Source organism: Platalea leucorodia (assembly GCF_965183815.1).
Source record: "Platalea leucorodia genome assembly, chromosome: 3".
Taxonomy (NCBI): domain Eukaryota; kingdom Metazoa; phylum Chordata; class Aves; order Pelecaniformes; family Threskiornithidae; genus Platalea; species Platalea leucorodia.
The window spans coordinates 10,879,234-10,899,959 of NC_138825.1; the positions used below are offsets into that span (position 1 = coordinate 10,879,234).

General features: G+C 46.5%; 1 protein-coding gene across 3 annotated transcripts; it reads left to right on the forward strand.

The window, feature by feature from the left end:
- The first annotated feature begins 5,992 nt into the window (after positions 1-5,992).
- On the forward strand, positions 5,993-20,463 carry RAB1A (RAB1A, member RAS oncogene family). Of its 3 annotated transcripts, none has more exons than XM_082307916.1 (6): positions 5,993-6,233; positions 13,304-13,376; positions 15,517-15,612; positions 17,091-17,186; positions 18,234-18,365; positions 18,649-20,463. In XM_082307916.1, exons 1-6 carry the CDS (start codon positions 6,211-6,213, stop codon positions 18,844-18,846), a joined length of 618 nt encoding a protein of 205 aa, XP_082164042.1. In that variant the 5' UTR covers positions 5,993-6,210; the 3' UTR covers positions 18,847-20,463. The 3 variants fall into 3 exon arrangements, with proteins under 3 accessions (XP_082164042.1, XP_082164043.1, XP_082164041.1); XM_082307915.1 differs by lacking the exon at positions 5,993-6,233 and adding an exon at positions 6,556-12,617; XM_082307917.1 differs by lacking the exons at positions 5,993-6,233; positions 17,091-17,186 and adding an exon at positions 6,549-12,617.
- Positions 20,464-20,726: the final 263 nt, after the last annotated feature.

Sequence of the window (20,726 nt, forward strand, 5' to 3'; positions counted from 1 at the left end):
GTCAGTGTTAAACAACATCCTGTGCCAAGCAGGGAGATGCCAGCTCAGCCGGATGAATACATGCCAGAGCATTTAGATGATAACTGGTATAATGAATTCTTAAGCAAATAGGTACCTAGGCAAAGAGCAGGGCGACCAAATTCCATGGCGTACTACCCTGCTATCTCCTCTGGGTTGCAAAATGTATGAGTCAGAGATAGAAGATAGCCCTCGGCAGTATCTGTGGAGAGTACTATGATCCCCACTTCAGCAAACCCCTGCGTTCTTACTTCCTGATGTTTCTGGGCCCTTTTCAAGTGTGCTTTCTAGCAGTACTCTGCCCCAGTGTCTATGTGGCAGTCAACCAAGGTCTGCATCAAGAAGAAAGGGTTCATTTACTAGAAGGAAACGGGTGCTGCAAGCAGGACATCAGGTGCTCAGGAGACGGCAACCTCAGAGTCCGACCTCCTGTTGCACAGTTGTGGTCCGGAGTCTGAGCTGCCATTACAAAAACAACAAACAGGCCGGATCCTCGGCTGGCGTAGAGCCACAGAAGCTCAGCATATTAGCTTGAGCTCTGTCTTCTTTATCTCTCGCGGCACTGAAGATTATGATTAAAAAGATCCCCAGGATATAACAGATGAAGTAAAGTGTACTGAATTCACCAGCAACTTTAACTAAAAGTCTAAGCTGCTTAATTTATCCTTGGAATCATTTTACCACTGAGCTTTTTTTACCTTTCTTGTGGGTGCTGTCATAAATGGTCTGTGGGAACAGTGGAATTGTCATTTTTGGATGTTTTCAGGAATATCACTATTGGGATTGAAATAGATGCAACTGAAGCAGAGGAACTGACTAGATCATCTCTCGATGTCTCTTCCAACCTATTTTTTTTCTATGATTTTAGCAAATGCATTCAGTTACTGTCCGAAGCTTGCAGTGTTATGCTGCTTCCACTAGGCTTGTGAAACAAAAGCCCCAACTACCAAACCCCTCTGCTTCCTCCATGGCTACTCGTGCAACACAAAATGTGGTATTGTCAGTTTTGCAGAAGGTTGGGAAATCAAGATCTGAACCATGGCGACAGTGTAAAGTAAAAAGGAAAGAAAGATATCAAAGTTAAGAGGTAGCCAGCTTATTACAGTGTTTCATGTCCTGCTCAAAATAATTTTCTACTTCAAATTTGGGTGACAGTTGCCGCAAAAACTCCTACGTGCTGACAACAGCACTGAAGTAAACTGGGCCTGGATTCTGAAGAAAGGAGCCAGAACAAGGTGCTAGATCTCCTTCTAGGAGTTTCCAAAAAGAGATTTAGCTCACCAGGGTTGGACATCTGCTCTCCGAGCATCCTGCTATCCCTTCACATCCACCAAGTGCTCTTGACACTTCACCCTGCCCATATCTGCTTGGCTTCTGCCTGTGACTGGAACCAACGTGAAACCTCTGGCTCCATTCCCCTCATGGTAGGATGCGAAAGCACGGGCTGTATGATGCAAAAACGAGAGGCAGAGCTGTACATCAGCTGTTTCCTGATGATTTATAGAGCGGTAAGATCCATTAAACCATCTGGTCCCCTCCCTCCTGTAAGAAGCAATGTGTAATAGTGGACCAGCTCTTATAAACTGTTCCAGAATACCATTTTCCTCTCCACTTTTGTTTTCTGACATGAGACTACACCTGAGTATGGGTTCACTGGTTCTGTCCCTCCCAGCAGTACCACAGGTCCATCAGCAACTTACTTCTCCTTTGCCCTTTACTTCCTAAATCAAGACTTAATAAGGAGAAGAATTTGCTAACACCATTTTAGGTGTGCTGCCAGCACATCAGAAATGGATGGGTTATATTGTCAGCAAAACACTGGTAGCTGACAAGTCCTGCAGAGAGATTAAATACATGGGAGGGCTGTGAGCGATACGAGAGACATGCTGCTATTGATAAGCTAAAATCAGTGTTTGTTCCCCAGCACTCCCGGTATCAAAAGAGTCAGTTGCAACGTCTCAGCTCGCTGTTGTGCATTCCTGGTACCTGACCTTCTCCGCGTGGCTGTTGTGCATCTATGAGCCTGCGAGCTTCCCACTACATGGATCAGACACTGAGAAGTGGGGCGTGAAAGGAAGAGCATAGGAAGGCAGAAGGGGAAATAAATACTTAAATTGTTTTTTTCTGATTTTATACATAGTCTAGGGAAAGAGACACTGGCAGGAGCCGAATGATATCTGAACACTGCTGTGCTAACATGACAGCTTTATGGGCAGGCAGTACTGGGTCAGAAGCCCGATTCCCCCTACCTTTGGTTCAAGAGCTGTTACACAGTGGGAAGACAGATATTTTCAGGGTAAAAACTGTGGTAGAGTGGTAGAGAGCAGACCTGACACCTTCCTTTGCCCTGTGACTGTGCGGAGTGGTTATACAGTTAAAAAAATATTGACCGTTTCATATGAAATAAGGGCAGAAGAGGAAGGTAGAACAAATCCTATGCAGCTTGCTGCTTTCTGCAGGCTGCAATCCACACAGGTGATACCCTCACGGTCCCATTGACAGCCCCGTGGCAGAGCAGGCATGTGGGCTCTGTACTGCAATGCAAAACCCGAGCTCATGCAGCTGTAACGTTCCTCCTCCATCATTTGTGCTGTTTTTCCTCCTTCCTCTCCCCTCTACACCTGCCTGCAGCCACTGCAGCGTGCTTTCTCTCTCCCTCCCATCCCCTGTCCTCCTGTCCCCTCATTTCCCAGAGCCTCCTCTGGCACACGCCTTTTGTGGCCTAGGGAGGAGAGAGATGGGAGCAGGAGATGAATGGAACCAGGAACCAGCAGAGTTCAAGCTCAAAAACACAAGTTAGTGGGTCAGGATACTGCCCCGGGGTGGACAGGACTGGGGAGGGTGATTACAGTTCAAGGTAATCTGTGCTCACGGCTTTTCCTAGGCTGCTCTGGTAGCGCGCTGTAGCCCAAGCCAAAGAAAATTCTGCAGCTCATTTCACTAACAGGATAAAATCAGCCTTTATTGGCACAGGCAGAATTCAGCCCTGAAGGTATATGAATAATGTTCCCTAACTGGCATCTGATATTGCTCCTTGCATTACGCTCCTATTAGCGAGGGACAAGCGAGGCCTCTCTGACCGTCCTGTGGTTCGTGGTGTTCAGGACAAACTATGAATGCCCACCGAAGGAAGGAGGAGGAACAGGACAGAATGTGATACACGGGTTATAAATCATCACTCTGACCCCAGCTAGAAACCAGGCAGGGGTCCCGAGTCTGTTCATCCAGTGAAACGGGTACACGTGCAGACCCTCAGCTGCGGATGACATCACAGCAGCAGATGACCTCAGCCTGCAACATGGGCAGCAGAAAGCCCTCCCTGCGCCTCCCTGCAGAGCTGAAGTAGACCCACTTTTCACATTGCCCTTACACCCAGCCTGGAGCCATGGGTTGCTACGCCTGCCACGCTGCTGGTTCAGTCACACAGATCAAATATGCCCTTCTCAGACACGGAAGCTATTATTTCTCTGAGATGAAACAGCATCCCACACTCTTATTAACCTGTACCCTACTTCAGAAGTAAATCTAATTTGCGGCTTTCATAGTTAGCTAGTGCTGGTGTTGGTTTGTCCCTATGTCTGCTCTGACTTCACTGGCTAAATTTATGCAGCGCCGTATGTGGCAGAGCCCTATTTACTGTGGCCTGTAAGCATTATTCCTCACAACAGAATAAGGAATTGGGGTGGCTGGAGCTTTTTGTTTCACTGGGGAAGAGAGAAGTAAAAGCACGAATGTTAAAAATGTCACAGCAAAACCGATTTTTGTATTCAGCAGAAAATGACGTGCTGTCTGCTAAACGAAGTTTGTCATCTGGGATATTCCTGCACATCTGGTCACCTTCCGCAGAGTGTCTCAAGAGTCGTGCTGTACAAGAGAGGAGAGAGAGTTTCAAAGGATTCGCTGGATTTCTGATGGCAAACATCGAGCAAAATGGGTATAGTTTCACAAAGACACAAACTAATAGGGAAAGGGAAGTGGAATCTTCAACGATGGCCGCCACAGAAGCAGCACGTACAGTAATTTCTGCGGTAGATTCATCTGTAGATTGTTACCTAACAAGCAATGCAAGAAAGCAAAGAAAACCCCAAACCTTTTTTAACCAATGCTCAATGTTTTCAATTATAGTCGGCACAGTTTATTGACTTTTTTTAAGGAACTGAACATAACTATTTTAAAACCACGAAGACACATGGAGCGTGAGTGACTTTTCGTTATCTTATTGTGGGGTGAAAAAAGGACAAGACTGTGCAATTTCAGTTCCTCTGGAGATTCAGCTCTGCGCCGTTGCTGTCCGATGGAAAGACTCCCGTCCACGTCAGTTATTTCAGTAGCCCCTCAGTGTACTTGCGTGGCTGGTGACTTGCAGCTTGGTGGAAGTCAGCACGTGAGCAGATTAACATCTAGAGGGCTGCAGTAATGCTTCCCAGCTTGCCACATGAAGACGAAGCCCTACACACACTTCCCTGCACAGGACGTTTCAGTCATCTTGCAATCCCTTTGCAGATTGTTCCACCTGTCCTTTGAGCCAGTTGGAAGATAAACTTTGGTCCATGTATTATACTATGCCCTTTGTAATGAAATAATGTCAGATAATATGTATTTAGTGGGGATTTAAATTCCCGAGCTGATTACGAGGAGCTGTTAAGACTTGGAAGGTTTAGCAGCGCTCGATGTACAAGTCTAGAATGATGTATAGCGTTGCAGCGATGCGCTCTTTCTGATGGCGTTGAAAAGGCTAGGACTTTGTGAGGAACAAATCGGAACGCATAAACAACTAAAAACACCAGCGATAAAACAATTTCTTACTGAATATCGAGTTGTAAGTGGTTGACCAGAAAACTAGGCTCCTATATTGTGAATTCTTCCAGCTTTGACAAGTCGCTTGCCCTGAGATCCCGGGCGTGTGACAATCTCTCCCCTCCTGTTTCCCAGCAGTAAAATGAGCGTAGTAATATTTACTGTGCCCAAAGAATGTTATGAAATGTGTCTAATTAATTCTCATAAAACGCTTTTGATAAAAGATGCAATGGCAGCCAAAAAGGGATTGTTAGTTATTAACGCATGTGGAGAAAAGAGGTCTTAACTCCTACAGACACCCTGTGCCGCTACAGACGCCGCGGTGCTGCCGGCCACCCCTGTTGTTCCTACTCTATTACGATGCCTCCATTTTTACCCCTCACGAGGTAAGCGGTAAAATAACCGGCAGAGCGGGGCTCTCCGCCGCCGCCGCCTCCCTCTTCCCGCCCGGCCTGGGTCGCAGGCCTGCCCGCGTGAAATGTTCATCACCCTCTCCCCGCTCGGGCCTCGTCCCTCCGACCGAGCCCACCGGCCCGCGGGCCCTGGTGGGACGCTGGGAAACGCGGTGGGTGCCGGGCACCGGCAGCCGCGGGCGGGGCTCGGCACCGCCGAGCGGGGGAAATGGCACCAACGGGAAAAATAAAGCTCTGGCTGGGCCGTACCGGGGGGGGGGGGGGGGGAGGGGGGGGATCGTTTCCAAGCGGGAGGGAGGCCCGGCCGCGGCACCTCACGGCCGGGGAGGCGCCTTCCCCGCCGCCCGGGGGCCCGGCCCCGCCGCCGCCGACCCCTGCCCGCCCGCTCCCCGCCGCCGGGGGGCGCCCTGCCCCGCCCCGCCCCGCCCGGCGAGGCCACGCCCCCCGCCCTGCCCGCGCGGTGACTCGTCCGAGCTGCCACGTCTTCCCGCCGACGTCACCTCGAGCCGGCTCCTCCCCGGCCAATCGGCAGCGCCGACCGCCGCGCCGAGCCGACGGGGCCGAGGGAAGAAAGGCCGGCCCGGGCGCATGCGCCGGCGCCGTCGCAGGGGCCGCCGGGAAAGCGAGTCCCTCGGCCGAGGGCGCGGCCGCCCGGCGGCGCGGGTCGGCGGCGGCGGCGCGGACTCGCTTTCCCGGCATGCCCCGCCGCCGCCCCCCGGCCATGTAAGCGCTGCTCGGCGAGAGGCCGCCCCGTTTCCTGGTTGGGCTCTGGCAGCCATTTTGGGCTGAGGAGCGAGCGCGGAGGCCGCGGAGCGGGCAGGGCGCCGGCGGAGGGGCAGGCCGAGCCGAGCGCCGGGCGAAGGCGGGAGCCGTTGGACGCCTGCATCCGCGGAGCGCCCGCCTCGGCGGCGGGAGGTGCCAGGCCGCGACCGCCCCCCCTCAGAGCGCGCTCGCCGTCCCTCGGGCCGCGGGCCCCACGGACATGTCCAGCATGAATCCCGAATAGTGAGTGCGGGCCGGGGGGGCGCCTCGCCGCGGCGCCGGGCCCCGCTGCCCCGCGCCGGGGGGGCCGCCATCGGCAGGCCCCGCGGGGGGGGGGGGGGGCGGGGGCGGAAGGCCGCCGCCGGGCCTGGCGGGGGGGTGGGGGTGGGAGGGAAGGGCCGGGCCTGGGGGCCTCCGGCGGCCCCTCGCCTATCCCCGGCCACCGAGGGAGCCGGGCGGCGGCGGAGGGCGGGCGGTGGGCCTGCTGGTGCCCTCCCCGGGGGGTTGGGTTACGGCCGCCGGGGCGGGGGGGGGGGGGGGAGCAGCCGCACGGCGGGCCGCGAAAAGTTAATGATGTCCCCGCTGTAAACCGGCGCGATGGGCCCGGTGATCCGGGTGGCTTCGGCATCCCGCCGCCTCCCTCCCCGGCAGCGCCGGCGAAGTGAGTACGTATGGGCGCAGGTGACGGTGGGTTTTTTTTCCCGACCTCGGAAATACGCCTGGGAGGCCGGGCTCCCGCAAGTGAGGGGGGGGAAACCCAGCTCTTTGTGAAAGCCGATCTTCCTGGCCGGTTGCTGCTGGCAGCTTAGTAGTCAGAGGTCCACCCTTCACTTTAGCTGCAAGTCATGTGTGTGTCACATGGCTCTTGCAAAACACTTCTTGCCTATGTAGATTTTGCAACGCTGTGACTTGATAATGAAATGCTCTTGGGGCTGTCTTGAGCTGAAATAGCACTTGCCTAGAAAACCTGGTGATGGCACAGTTTTGGGTTTTTTTTGGAGGGTCGTTGTACCTCCTTGTGCGAGCATGGCCTTTTTCTCTCAGCGGCCGGCTTGGGAGTGAGGATGTCTGAGCTCGCTGGTCCGTAGTTGTCTGTATCCTGGCAACTGCAAGAGCAGTGGCTTGCCCACCAGGATGTCAGGGACAATAAACCTCGTTTTGCTCATGGCTTTTTGGAGTGAATAAGAGGAGAGACTTGGGATTAGTTTAAAAAGCACTTTAAAAACCAGCTGCTGCACTCTCAATACTTTAGTGTTAAAAAGTGTTTTTAGGATTCTTCCACTGACGCTGGCTTTGCTGGCACTCCAGTTTGGGGTGATGAAGCCACTCTAATGTAACTGAAGCGGTTATGGTATTGAAGTGCACGTGTGGTATGATATTACTGCTCTAGATTGTCTCTGGTCATGGATGACACCTCTAACAACTTTTGTCCTCAAAGCATGCTTTTCCACACAGCTGAGGCTGCCGACTTGTATGGTCATGGCTTTTGTGCCCTCTGCTTATGGCAGCATGGTTGCAAGCTCTCCAGGCCCATTAAAATCACCTGAAGAACAAATAGTAGAAGGCAAAGTAGTCATCAGCTGGTGTGAGGGAGTTGGTGAAAACTAAGAGGTATGGCCAGGAACTCGGGTTACATCTTGGCAAGATTACATAACAAGTGTGCTTGTGTGGCTTTGGAAAATGCCAAAGCAGTAGCTGGAGGTAGTCAGTGGGTGGGAGATCAACAAATTGTTGGTGCCTCTGTGGTCGTAATGACTCTCAGAGTTAAACTCAAATTTACCTTGCAGACTGGTGGGTTTTGTAGTGAAAAACTGTCTGCAAAGTGTCAGGACACTGCCACTGTGCAGAAACAGGTTGAAGGGGGCTTTTTCCATAGTTTTTTTTTGCCTTTACTGAAGCCACTCAGCTTTCTAGGCTCTGATGCAGAGAGTAGTTCCCTGCAATGAGATACTGAATGCTGCTATGAAGATGGGGAAAATGTTTTGAGGGAGACTGATTGTCAGTGAAAAGTGCTCATTCCTGCTCATGAGGACAGCTGAGTTCTTGAAAGTGAAGCAAAGAAGAAAAAGCTGTAGTTTAAGACTAATTTGTAGTATTAAATTGCCACTTCCTGGCAGGGTTGTGTCTGCAGGATGAGGATAGGAGATGGGAAGGGTGTGGTGAGATGGACAGAAAATATCTGTCACTGTAATATGTATACTTGGATCAATGTTAGACCAGGAATAAGACTTATGGGATTATGACATTATTTCTTCTAGTTACCTGTAATGGATACAGGTACAGATGTCCATTTGTCCTTTTAGAAGTGCCTGGCCTATAATCTAATAGATCCTCACTTCCTTATCACAGCTTCAGATCAGGCTGTAGCCCCAAATTCTCTCTCCTGGGCATGCCAGAACTCTGAGGTCAGTGGGATAGCTAGTTAAAGTTTTATTAATAAAAAGCCCTGCCTCCTTCAATTTTCCTATTAAAGTTATCGGATTGGAAGCTGCTGGTGCAAAGGTTTGAAGGGGATGTGTGTGCTTCTGAGAGCTTCCTTGAAATTTCAGGGCTGTGGGACAGCCCAGTGGACTAGTTAGTGTGCTCCTTCATTTGAGTGAAGGAGCTGAAGAGGGATGGATTAGTCCTAGTGTTTGGAAGCTAAATTCTCAAAACACCTGCCCACCTAGCACTGGGATGTATTCCTTCTGTGTTCCTCCCCCTCCTGTGGTGTTTAAATGAGCAAAATGTCAATATTGACTCTGTTGTGACTAGATCATGTCAGGTTTCGGCATTTCCTACCCCTTTTGCGACTTGCGTGTAGTAGGCTGACTAGCGTAAACACACTGGTGGGTGAACTATCTAACAGCCAAGTGGTATCAGGAATTAATCTTGATCAATGCTCTATAGTGTCTGGATCTTGTCCTAGATACCGTCTTCAAGGGGAGACAAGGAAATGAAGTGCCTTTTGGAGTAAATCTGGTTTTTTGCATTCTTCAGAAGTGTTAGCAGATACCTGTGGGGGGGTTTTCAGTCTTGTGTGGTAGTGGTCAGTAGATGACAATTGAGTGTCAGCTTCTGGCTTGCTGGAATCATCTGAAATCATTTGTGTTTCAACCTTTCTGAACAGCAATCTGCGATGCAAAGTAGCATTATGCCTTCTGGATTCTGTTTACTTGCACAAGCAGTGTGTAATCGGAGTGGCAGTCATGCTCCTCTTCAGAATTTCTTGGGTGGCAGAACAAAGACTGGGGATTTGAGGCTGCTGTGAGTACATGTTTACAGTAAACTTCCAGCTGACATCAGTGATTAAAGCTGATTCCAGCAGTTCCTTGTTGGAGACTGATGACTACCTAGTCTTGTCTGTTTTAGCCTAAAACCTTCCTGGCATTTAAAAAATCCCCACATGTCTACCTGTATAAACAACTGTCTTGGAGGCCCACGGGTCCCTTGTTCCATGCAGCTTTGGCCAGGTCTGTCCTCAACTTGACATCCCGGTCTTCTGCTGAACTTGCTGCCTGTTGCATGGAGAATGTGTGTAACAGGAGGATGCTGCTCTCTGCTGAGAAATTTCACGGTTGTTTTGGAGGTGCCTTTTTTGCAAGAGGCAATTAAATTTAGCCTAGCTATCCTTAATCTCTTTGGCAAGAGGAAGTTACAGTATCCTCTTCCTGATGGGGAGGATTTGAAAGCCTTGCTTGTACTGACAGTACCTACCTGCCTTGCTGCACATATTCCTCCCGTGTGCTCTCTCTTACGGGTGCCAAGTATGACTTGCTTATATAAATGGTGAGAAATAGTTGAATGATAAATCTGAATTCATGTTATCTCCAAGTAGTGTGGAGAAGACTACGCTGCATAGCTCAGCCTGCTTTATGAAGGCTCCCTAAACTGGAAGAGCTGATGAGTTAAGTCTTCAAGTTTGAAGAGCAAAACTTGGTGGCTTCAGAAATGGTTGTGGTGCTCTTCAGGAGCAAATACCAACATTAACCTGCATGGCTTGTCGGACACATTGCAACACTTGAACCTGTTAACACAAATATTCTGTCAGTGTAGTTCAGTCTAGAAATAGATTTCTGCAAGTTCTTGTAGCTTGTTTCATTTTTATTTGACTTAAACTGTTGCTGTACCCTGAGAGCTGTCTCTAGCATCACACCGTGTGTAAGAGACTGCACATTTGGTTCTCAGGGCCCTTATAGAGGTACCTGCTGTATTTTAAAAGGTCCTAAAGCAACTGTGCCTAGAAAGGAAGACACTGTAACATTGGAATATGGAATAATTCTAATTTTTAAAAACCTAAGTAGCAAGGTTCTACTTAAATTATCTCTGAATTGATGCAAGTCTAAGCGTCAGTCTTGCTTATCTGGCCAAAGTTGTTTTTTCTGACACAACACCCGTTTCTAGGGTCAGAGACAGAGCTAACTTGGTAAAGGCTGTTTCCAGCCATGTGGCACCCTGGCTGGCCCTGGTTTTGGTAGGGGTAAGGCAGGTGGCTTAAGTCCCTGTATGAGCGTGTGGTTGTCCCTTATTCTCGAAATTCTGAAGCCCAAAGCGAGGTAAGGTCTTAATAGCAAAGATGTCAAAACCAGTATTTAAGGCTCCTGGGTTCTTGTTGCTTTAACTGAACAGGAGCACTGTGTATAAACCATTATTGTTCTTGTTTGCTTGTGAACAGTAAAAGACTTAATAGCAGAGCAGATCTGGTTGGGAGCTGCTCTTAGCACAAAGAATAAGAGGAAGACAAGTTACTTGATGTTTGGGGGCTGGGAGGACCTGAATTCCCCTTGGAGGCAAGGGGAGGCTCTTAAGTGGATCTTCAGACTCATAGCTGAAGCCTTACCTACACCAGGAAGGAATTATTTTTTCCCCACTCATTTTAGTGAAGACAATATAGTGGTAATATTCATGTGTTACCATTCTTAAGGGGATTATAACATGCTGCAAGCTCTAATACTTTCAAGTGTATTAGTGCTTACTGTAAGCACTAATTTAACTTCAGTATTGCTGAAAATTCTGGTTTTGCAGAGAACGGAACAACCAAAACTTCCTGCTGAAGTAGGAAGGAGCTGTTTGAAGGCTGAGGTAATTGTGGCTTCAGTTTATGCATAATCCTGGGGAAGGAGGAATAGGTTGAACAGTGGACCAGGTCTCGGAGCTGTTTTACCTTGCCTTGGTCTCCAGATTCCATTGAGTTTCTCTGCTGCTCTCAGGGAACTCAACTATCAGTGGGGATTAAGAAGTTTTAGATGTTTCTTGCTACAGTCGCTATCGGGTAGCCCCTTGCCTGAGTTCCTGGGTGATGGTGGTGGTGGAGAGGCAGCAGAGCTGGGCTGGTCAATACAGCCCCACTTCAGTGATCTTAAAACACTTAAAACACATCTTTTGTGACAAGGCACAACTGTGCATCCTCAACCACCAGCTTGTCAGTGTGGCTGTGGTGGAGTTTCTGCAAGTGGAGCCACAGGAAACATGAAATTGGTGGGGTTTTTTTGAAGTGCACAGGGTGGCAGTGCTCAGGACTCCAGGTTGTGCAGGGCAGGCGCAGGCTTCAAGAAAGATGTATTTTGTCTGTCATCACCAGTGTAAGAGTATGAGCGGTAATAATGCTTCTGGTCAGTAATAGTGCTTTGGCTATCTTGAAGCTGTTAAGATATGTGGGTTGTGATGTAATGTAACTTATCTCCCCTGAACAGTTTGGGTTAGTAACTGTCATTCTACTAAAACCATCTTGTCTTGTATAAGTACATGTCTTGAACAGGTGGAGTAGTGAGTTCTGTGACCATAAACTGCTAGATACCCTTTTGATTTTGATTTTTTTTTAAATGACCTTGAGTGCTTTTAGCTTTACACTATGGGGGAAGGTTGCACTTTTAAGGATCAACTTATTAGTTGCTACATTTACCACTTCTGACTTCTCTCTAGCCTTGAGAGAAGTGCTGTGGAAACCTCTGAAGGTTTCAGTTGAGCATGTTCTTGCAGCCTGGGACCAGCTGAGATGATGGTCACTTGGGCACTTGAGCAGAGCAGTGGTGAAAAGCTGAGCAGTTGACCATCTGCTTGGCTGTTATCAGCTGGGGATGGATGCAGTTTCCTGGCTGGATTCCTGCCAGCTAGAGTCAATGGCGATGTTGGGGAATAATAGGTGGGGACAGTTGACTTCAGGCATTTGCATACACTTTATCTTCTCAGTTTGGTTAAGCGTGCATAGAAATACATCTGTTGTAAACTCTTGTGGTTAGGTGAGAACAGGACTTAATCCTGGACACTACAGTGCTGAAGAGCTGTAAACCTAGAATGGGTTAGTCTGGTACTTACAAAGCAAAATAACTTGTCTAAGTGGTGGGTTGTTGCTTTTTCTCTGCTGCTTCATCTCTAGTATTAAACTGCCCCATTAGTCTTATGACTAACACAAAATCTAATGTTTTGCCAACAGTAAATTCTTCACTACTCTGAAGTATAAGACTAGGTTGGTCATTGATGATACTGTGCTTGTTCCCTCATGTTGGGAGGACTCGACATTAAGCAAAAAAAGAATTGTCACCTCTTCCAATGCAACTTGAGAATTACTAATATCACACCTGACATCCTCTAGAGAATGAATGTATCCTCATCTGGCAATGGCTTTAGCTTTATTTTCATTCCTGAAAGGCAAGTGGAGTATGTGGCTGGTGTCAGCTGTTAATAGTCTATTGTGGAAGGTGGATGTTCATTTTTGCTTTAGCAGGCCACTAAACTTGGTGTTCATAGTTTGTATATTTAAATTGCATATTGTGCTGTTGATTCTGCTGGAACTTAAATTTGGGTAACTTAAGCTGAGGAAAGAACTGGCTGCTTTTGGCCTGCTACGTGGTATTTGTGAAGCTGGGCAGTGGAACCAAGCCTTTGACTTCAAAGATGATCCGAAGATAATGGCTCTGGTGGACAGCAGGCTATTACTACCATCTGCATCTTACTTGAGTCACTCAACCAAACAATGAGGCTTGTACTTAATTGTGAAGCATGATTTTAATCTTAGCTAGACCACAAAGGGCTGAAGTAGGACTGCGTTAGTCTTGGTGATAGTCACACCAATATCCCCAGAGTAAATTCCTAGGAAAGCACAGTTCTACACAAAACCACTGTGTTCTGACCACCTACCTCACCTGTACCTTACTAAGTAAATTAGGTAAATTGTGGGAGTGTCTAAACTGGATAGAGAAGCTTGGAGTTGTAGGTGACTTCCCTAGTAGTGAATTAATTTACCCTTCTCAAACATCATAATATGCCTAGCTATAAGGAACTTGGTTCTTGATAGTGTTTTTCATTAAGTGACTTAATTTTTTTTCCTTCTGCAGTGACTATTTATTCAAGCTACTTCTGATTGGAGACTCCGGTGTTGGGAAATCTTGCCTTCTACTTAGGTTTGCAGTAAGTGATCATGCTTGAAAACTTTATGTAAAAAAGCTCCCAGGTACTTAGCAAGAACTTCTCTGCTACAAGAACTATTTGAAAGGACTGATATCTGTCAGGTCTGGTATGCCAAGGAATAATTAAAACATTGCAAAACCTTCCTGTCTTCTGCATTTGTTTCTAGCTGGTATATTTGTTTGAGTAATACAGAAAGAAATAATATCAAGAATATGTCCAGTTAAGTTTCTCATTTTCCTGTTACTTGAGAACAAGATATCTTAATTTAACTTCCATCATTACGCTAGCGGTAGAACAGTGAAGATGGAGGAACATACTTGAATTCTGGGGTGTGTGCCTTCAGGCATTAAGAGGACAAATGTGTCAGGGCAAGACCTTGATCAGTTACTACTTGATGTGAATATTTTCAGCCAGATGAAGTCTGATATCTTCATTGAAAAGGCCTACCAATTGCTTAGCCAGAGGGAGAAGTAATTTAAATAATACTCTAGGAATAATAGGGCCTTATGCTTCCTTTAGTGAATGACTGTATAAGAAATGTTAAAATTGCTGGTGGGCTCTTGTGGCTGAAATTTGATGCAAGAAGCTCTAGTTTTCCTGTCAACAGGAAAAGTTAAAATGGGTTTGACAGCTCCGAGTAGAAAAAGCTGGAGGAAGGAAGGGAGAATATGGGGCCTTAGTTTCTAAACTAGAGTTTGATACTACTGCAAGACGATGGCAGCAGTTTCGCAGCCTGTACAATTGCGCTAGGCACCGCTGGCAAGAGCCTGTGGTGGTTCACGTTATTAATATGCAATGGGGGTCTGGTGTGTACATGTAGCATCACCTAGGTTAAAGCTATTACAGCCACTGTTTGTGCAGTATTAGGAGAGGGAGGTGCTGACACAAGTATGAACTCTAGATGGTCACAGAACTGGAGGCAGCGGATTGGAAGTGACACCAAGGCTGGAGCAGTACTGCCAGATCAGTCTAGCCTGCTTCTCTTGCAGAGACTTTTGAATTAATTTTGGCTTCATGTGAATAATCTTTTCTTTTTTGATAGCCAGCTTAAGTTTATGTTCAGTTATCTGGTGATTCTTCAACTAAGTAGCTTTTTTCCTTTAGAAATTTGACGTTCTAACTAAGCTATTTTACCCTGACATAAGGAATTACTGCAGCATTCGCTTACCTGTGTTCTTCCTGCTGTAGGTTAAATGGCATCAGGCTTTTCAAACATACCCTTTTGAGTATGGAAATGTTAAGGAAATAAATGTCATGTCACTCTAAAAGGCTTAACGCTTTATTCTTACTTGCATGTGTTCCCTCAGACAGATGTATTACCTAAAGTGTCTTCCATTCACAACCCAAAGAAATCCCTTGCTTTTGTGATAGCTGTTGGTTGCATAAAGCCTTTTGTGGTATATTTTACATGAAGTTCTATCCTACTGGTACTTTGGGAATAGAAACTTCCTTCATGCTGGCAAGCTAACAAGCACTAGGAGGTAGGAAAGACTGATCCAGCGCTTCCTGTGTGCCTTAAGGCCTGCTGGAGGCTCCGCAGGCAGGTCCGTGCGGGCTGCTAAACCAGTGCTGTGTTTTCCTTCCTGTATTTACAGACTGCAGAGCAGAGGGCTTAAGACAAGTACCCAAGCTGTAACTCTAAACTGCCTTAGCAACCAGCTGTGGCAGCAGAGGATCTGAAATTCAGATGTGGAGTGTGACTGAGGCAAAGCCTCTGACTTGTAGGTAGCTGCTGTGTAATACAGATGAAAAACCATCAAAGGAAAATAAATATTTGAGGCATTTTAATGACCGTAATGATTATTCTAAGTAGCTCTTCAACCTGCCAACATGAGCAAAGACTGTTTTTTAAACTACAGTTCAAAAGGACTTAACACTACAGGATTTCCAGAAAAGAGGCTTTTTGACTAGTTTTTTGAATATAAATCTTGTTGTTTGAGGTGCTTTTAAAAAAACTTTGCAGAATTTTTGAGAAGTAAATAACTTGGTGAAAATGCCTAGCTACCTACTGGACTTTGCCATGAATAATCAGGCTGTTTTTGCTAGGGAATTAAGTACCTTTGTCTGCCTGTTGCATCATAAGGTAGGTGACTGCAGAAGAGGTGCAGCTGGCTTGACTTATGTTCACTCTTTCTCCTAGGATGACACATACACAGAAAGTTACATCAGCACGATTGGTGTGGACTTCAAAATCAGAACTATAGAACTAGATGGGAAAACAATCAAGCTTCAGATAGTAAGTAGTATTTCTCAACTCCTGGGTACTTTAATCTGTTGAAGCACAGAATTATTGGTAGTTATCTTTGTACTTTAATCATTAAAATATAAGCGATATCTTCCCTGCTACAAGAGATTAGGCAGTTTTTACAAGATTACAAGGCTTCCCATGACCTGTCCTTAAAGAAGGATGTGTATCCCGGCTGCCTGCCTGAAAGAGGAAATGACCTGTTAGAAATTTATTTTCCTGGGAAGAAAAGAAAGCTTAAGTATTTAAAAGGTGCGGTGAGCTGAAGGGTAGAATCCTGTGCTGGAGTGCTCTCATACCAAAACTGGTGTCGTTCTGCAGTATTTAGCAAGGATTTGTCTAAGTGCAAGAATCACACAGTTGTCCACGAGGCCTGAATTCCACAGCAGCTGTTAATAGCAGGCTGCTGCACTCTCTGGTGCTGGAAACTCTGCTTTTGTTGACCTGAATGGAAAAACTGACACAAATGCTTGTAACTGGCCTGTCTGCCTTAGCACTGGGCAGTGTTTTCTGGTGATGTGTTTGGCCTTTCCCTTGGAATAAGCAGGGGAAGAGACTTGGCAGTTCTTTCCTCTAATCTTGAAGCACTCTAAAAGGGTGACTGGTGTAATGAAATGTAATATGTACGCAAGGTCACACGATCCTTGTCAGCCACTGCTCCCAGCTCAAGCGGAGGCTCTCAGGACTTGAAGGCAATGACTCAGGGATTCCAGGCCGTGTTGTGGAGCGGGAGACCAGTTTATGGCCAGAAGCCTAAGCCTGAGCCTCCAGACTCTAATGTAGCTGTCCTGAGTCCAGAGCAGCCCGCTAGGAATGCTGCCACTACTGAAGTCTGTCTGTGAGTCTGACTGTTTTTAATGTGGAGTGAGCCCTGTTCTTGGTGTGGCTCCAGGGAGAGAAATGTTTGGGTGAGTGCTGTTCCTGTCGTGGTGGGGGGAGAGGTCAAGCACCCGATGCCCCCTCAACTCTCCCAGCAGGAGGGAGGAACCAGGCTTGGTTTGACTTGTTGCACTTCATCCTCTGAAGAGGATGTTGCCTTTAAATACCCTTGTGGCAGCTCCTGTACCAAGGGAGTGGTCATGTTAGAGACCCACATCTCTCTGACCTTATTCCTAACAGGTTTTCTAGCCCTGGCTCATGTTTGTTCTTCTGACCACTGAACCATGGCTTCTTCATGGGTCAAAACTGCCTAATGTTTTCCTCAGTGAGATCTCTTGACTACACTTGTCCGAAACCAAACAAATGAGTGCTTCTAGAGAAGTACCTACTGAAGTGTAATCCTTCTCGGTTAAAATATCTTGATCTTCTCAAATCCTGTTTGATGCATACAGTTTCAGAGCCGCTTCTGTAGCTGTGACTTGGACATGCTTGTAGTTGGATGGCTGATCAGCTGAGCTGTATTTCTGGAGCTAATGTGTAACATTGGTACAGCTACATTGCAGTAACTGATCCTGTTATTTGTCTTGTAGTGGGACACGGCAGGGCAGGAGAGGTTTCGAACTATCACTTCCAGTTACTATAGAGGCGCTCATGGCATCATAGTTGTGTATGATGTTACAGATCAGGTAAGTGTTAAACCTGTGCCTGGAGAGTTTCTCCAGGTGGAATATGCTGGGCTGATAAGTAAATAAAACTGGGAATTTAACAACTTGGCACTTCTTAAGGAGACAGTGACCATATTCTTCAGGCTGTGTTAAGGTTTATCAAGCTAAATGCATGTGTTAGTCGCTGGTTTGGGGCTAAACACAAAATAAAAGGAGCATGGGATCTGTGGCTCTAAAGCAATTGTATCTTAGGCTTAACCTAAAACCTGCTGGGCCGGTAATGGATTGTTCTGTGTGAATACTTCTCGCCCTGCCTTTGGTAGCAGGAAGTCTGAGTTACTGATGGAAGTTGGTGAAAGATTTCTGAATGTACTTGAACTTTGGTCTACAGTAAAAACTGGTATTTGAAACAGAAAATCGTCAGCATGTGTGCAGGATACAACCGAGCCAGTGTTTTCTGTGAAAGAATCTCTGAAGATTACTGGTGCAGTTGTCCTGTTTGAAAGGCTCTTAGGAAGTGTAGAGTTTCCCAAATTAATAGAAAAAGAACGATTGGGTTCAGTTGGTGACTTGAATATCAGTTCAGCGTGGCAGTTCTGCATTTCTGGAGTCAAAGGTTGTTCTGGTATCTCTACAACAACACGGTTTGCACCTAATACCTGGTGCTTTGTAAATGCCTGGGATTCTTCTGTTTTCAGCTGTGTGCTGGGTCTTTTATCTCTGCTACAGGAGGAGGAGGAAGAGTCCCAGATGGTAGAAGTTGTTGACTATTCAAGATACAGAGCAGGGAAAGATAATGGGGAGGGAGTGCAGCAAGGGGGGGAAGGGCTGATTGTGTGGGGCTTGGAGCATGGGCTGAGGAGCTGTGCAGAGCCTGTGGTGACTCCCCTGTCCCGAGGCAGTCAGGGGGAGTACTGTAGCATTAAAGTAGAGAGTTCGCTCTCTCGTGGATGTGAATGACATTGGTAAGTTAGGTACACGGCTTCGTAGTCTTTCCCAGTCATGACTGCATAGGGCTGAACTGTGCTTTGGGTTAAGGGTCTTGCTTACAGTTCTCTTATCTCCTAGGAGTCTTTCAATAATGTAAAACAGTGGCTGCAGGAGATAGACCGTTATGCCAGTGAAAACGTCAACAAGTTGTTGGTGGGGAACAAATGTGATCTGACCACAAAGAAAGTAGTAGACTATACAACAGCAAAGGTATGTTGGTATCGATGTGTGTTGGCTTTGGTTGAGCACCTAGCCTGGATCCTAATGCACTTGAGTAAATTCTGGTGGAGGGAAGTGTCCTCGTACACAAATTCCAAGGTGCCGTAAATGCCAGCAGTTTAATGACCCCTTGCAGTGCAAGTCATCCCCGGGCTGGGGTTTGGGAGCGGGGCGGTGGGCTAGGAACTGGTGGCTTATCCAGAAGTGCACCGGGAAACAAGGTGAGGTATGAATCGGTGCATGAGCTTACTGTTCACTGTTTCTTGATTTGCAGGAATTTGCAGATTCTCTTGGAATTCCATTTTTGGAAACCAGTGCAAAGAATGCCACAAATGTAGAACAGTCTTTCATGACCATGGCTGCTGAGATTAAAAAACGAATGGGTCCGGGAGCGACAGCTGGTGGTGCAGAGAAGTCCAATGTTAAAATTCAGAGCACTCCAGTCAAGCAGTCTAGTGGAGGTTGCTGCTAAAACTTGCCTCCCCCCTTTTGTCTCACAACAATGAATTTGCAATCTGAACCCAAGTGAAAAAAAAAAAATTGCCTGAATTGTACTGTATGTAGCTGCACTACAACAGATTCTTACCGTCTCCACAAAGGTCAGAGATTGTAAATGGTCAATACTGACTTTTTTTATTCCCTTGGCTCAAGACAGCTAACTTCATTTTCAGAACTGTTTTAAACCTTTGTGTGCTGGTTTATAAATGTGTAATCCTTGTTGCTTTTCCTGATACCAGACTGTTTCCTGTGGTTGGTTAGGATGTATTTTTGTTTTGATGTTTCTATTGGCATGTTTAGATGTCAGGTTTAGTCTTCTGAAGATGAAGTTTAGCCATTTTGTATCGAACAGCACAACAGTGTCTGTCACTTTCCATGCATAAAATTTAGTAAGATACATGTAAGATCCGATTTGCTAGTTCCTTCTTGTAGAATTATAAATGGAAAGATCACACTATCTGATTAATAGTTTCTTCATACTCTGCATATAATTTGTGGCTGCAGAATATTGTAATTTGTTGCACAATATGTAACAAAACTGAAGAAATGTTTAATAAATATTGTACTTATTGGAAGTAATATCAAACTGTATGGTGATAAATATTGTCTTAATTTGTATGGCTAAGGGGGAAATCAGGCTTGCATTGTGCACAAAACATATCTGTGTGCAGCCATGGCGCTCAGACCTTGTAGTAGACCAGAGACCTTCCCTGCAACTCAGACTAGTGACTATGGCCCAAAAGCCTGAGTTGTCATGGTGCTTAAGGCACGTACGCTGTACCAGAAACGCCCAGCCAACGTTCACGGAGGCATAATGCACTCTGAATGTACAACAGGTCCCTAACTTAGTCTTGGAACTTAATTTATTGCTCAAGGACTCGATGTAGGGAATTCATGTCCGCTATGTGTAGTAGGGGAGAGAACGGTGTTTCCCAACATGAATGACTTGAGGTGGTATAACTTTCTACCAGTATATTATGTCTTTTTCTATATACTGTTAATTCCATCCTCTTTTAATCAATACTCTTAGTGCAACAGCTTAGCTTCTATTCTGTTATGCGTAGAGGCCTCAGAGGGATGAAACGGGGCCAGTAAGGCCCCACTGTTGCTCAAAGTAGGCGCTATCTATCTCAAACAATTTGGAACTAACCAGCAGCCAGGAGGTTTTGGACAGTGTGTGATTCTTTGTACAGAGCTAATCAAATCATTAGTGCCTGATGTCTAGCTAAAAAGCCACAGGAAAGCTAGCCTATAACACTTCCTATACATGTAAAATTGTTCAGCTTTATCTAAACTCAAATGTTCAGCCTATTCTGTAAATAGTCTCATGTTTGAAAGACCATGTAACATTCCCCTAGTAGTAAATACACCCTGTGATAGTAAAAATATAGCCTAGATATGTTGTGAGGTATAAACTAAAATTGGTGCAAATATCCTCTGATTTTTTTGGGGGGGGGATGACTTTGGCTAACAGCTTTCTTCAACATAGTTGCATCAATCAACAGGCAATTGTAATACATGAAGTATTGTCATGGTTAAGTTGAACTCTTCCACTTGAGACCTTCACAATAAAGTGATGTGCTTTCTATTAGAGATGTGCTTGTTGGTATAATTCATTCTAGAATGTGACTGGCTCCTCCTCGAGAGCGGGAGCAGTAGGAGTAGCGAGTGCCGCTGAGCTCAGGAAGCCAACCAGAAGGAGGTGTGTCGAGGGTAAAACATCTTCCCTTCAGAGAAGTGCACAAATGAACTTCAATGTCAAGATGCCTGCTACATACTATCCAAACCAATGTTAATATATACAGTAATAAAAGCATTGCAAAACCAATGTGGGCTGCACCAGTTGTTTGGTGG

What these genes read in the sequence shown, in the direction of transcription:
- RAB1A (XM_082307915.1), top strand. Translation starts at nt 12,565, where the DNA reads ATGAATGTATCCTCATCTGGCAATGGCTTTAGCTTTATTTTCATTCCT. An exon ending in AAACAATCAAGCTTCAGATA is followed by an intron (nt 15,613 to 17,090) that starts GTAAGTAGTATT and finishes TTTGTCTTGTAG; the next exon opens with TGGGACACGGCAGGGCAGGA. An exon ending in TAGACTATACAACAGCAAAG is followed by an intron (nt 18,366 to 18,648) that starts GTATGTTGGTAT and finishes CTTGATTTGCAG; the next exon opens with GAATTTGCAGATTCTCTTGG.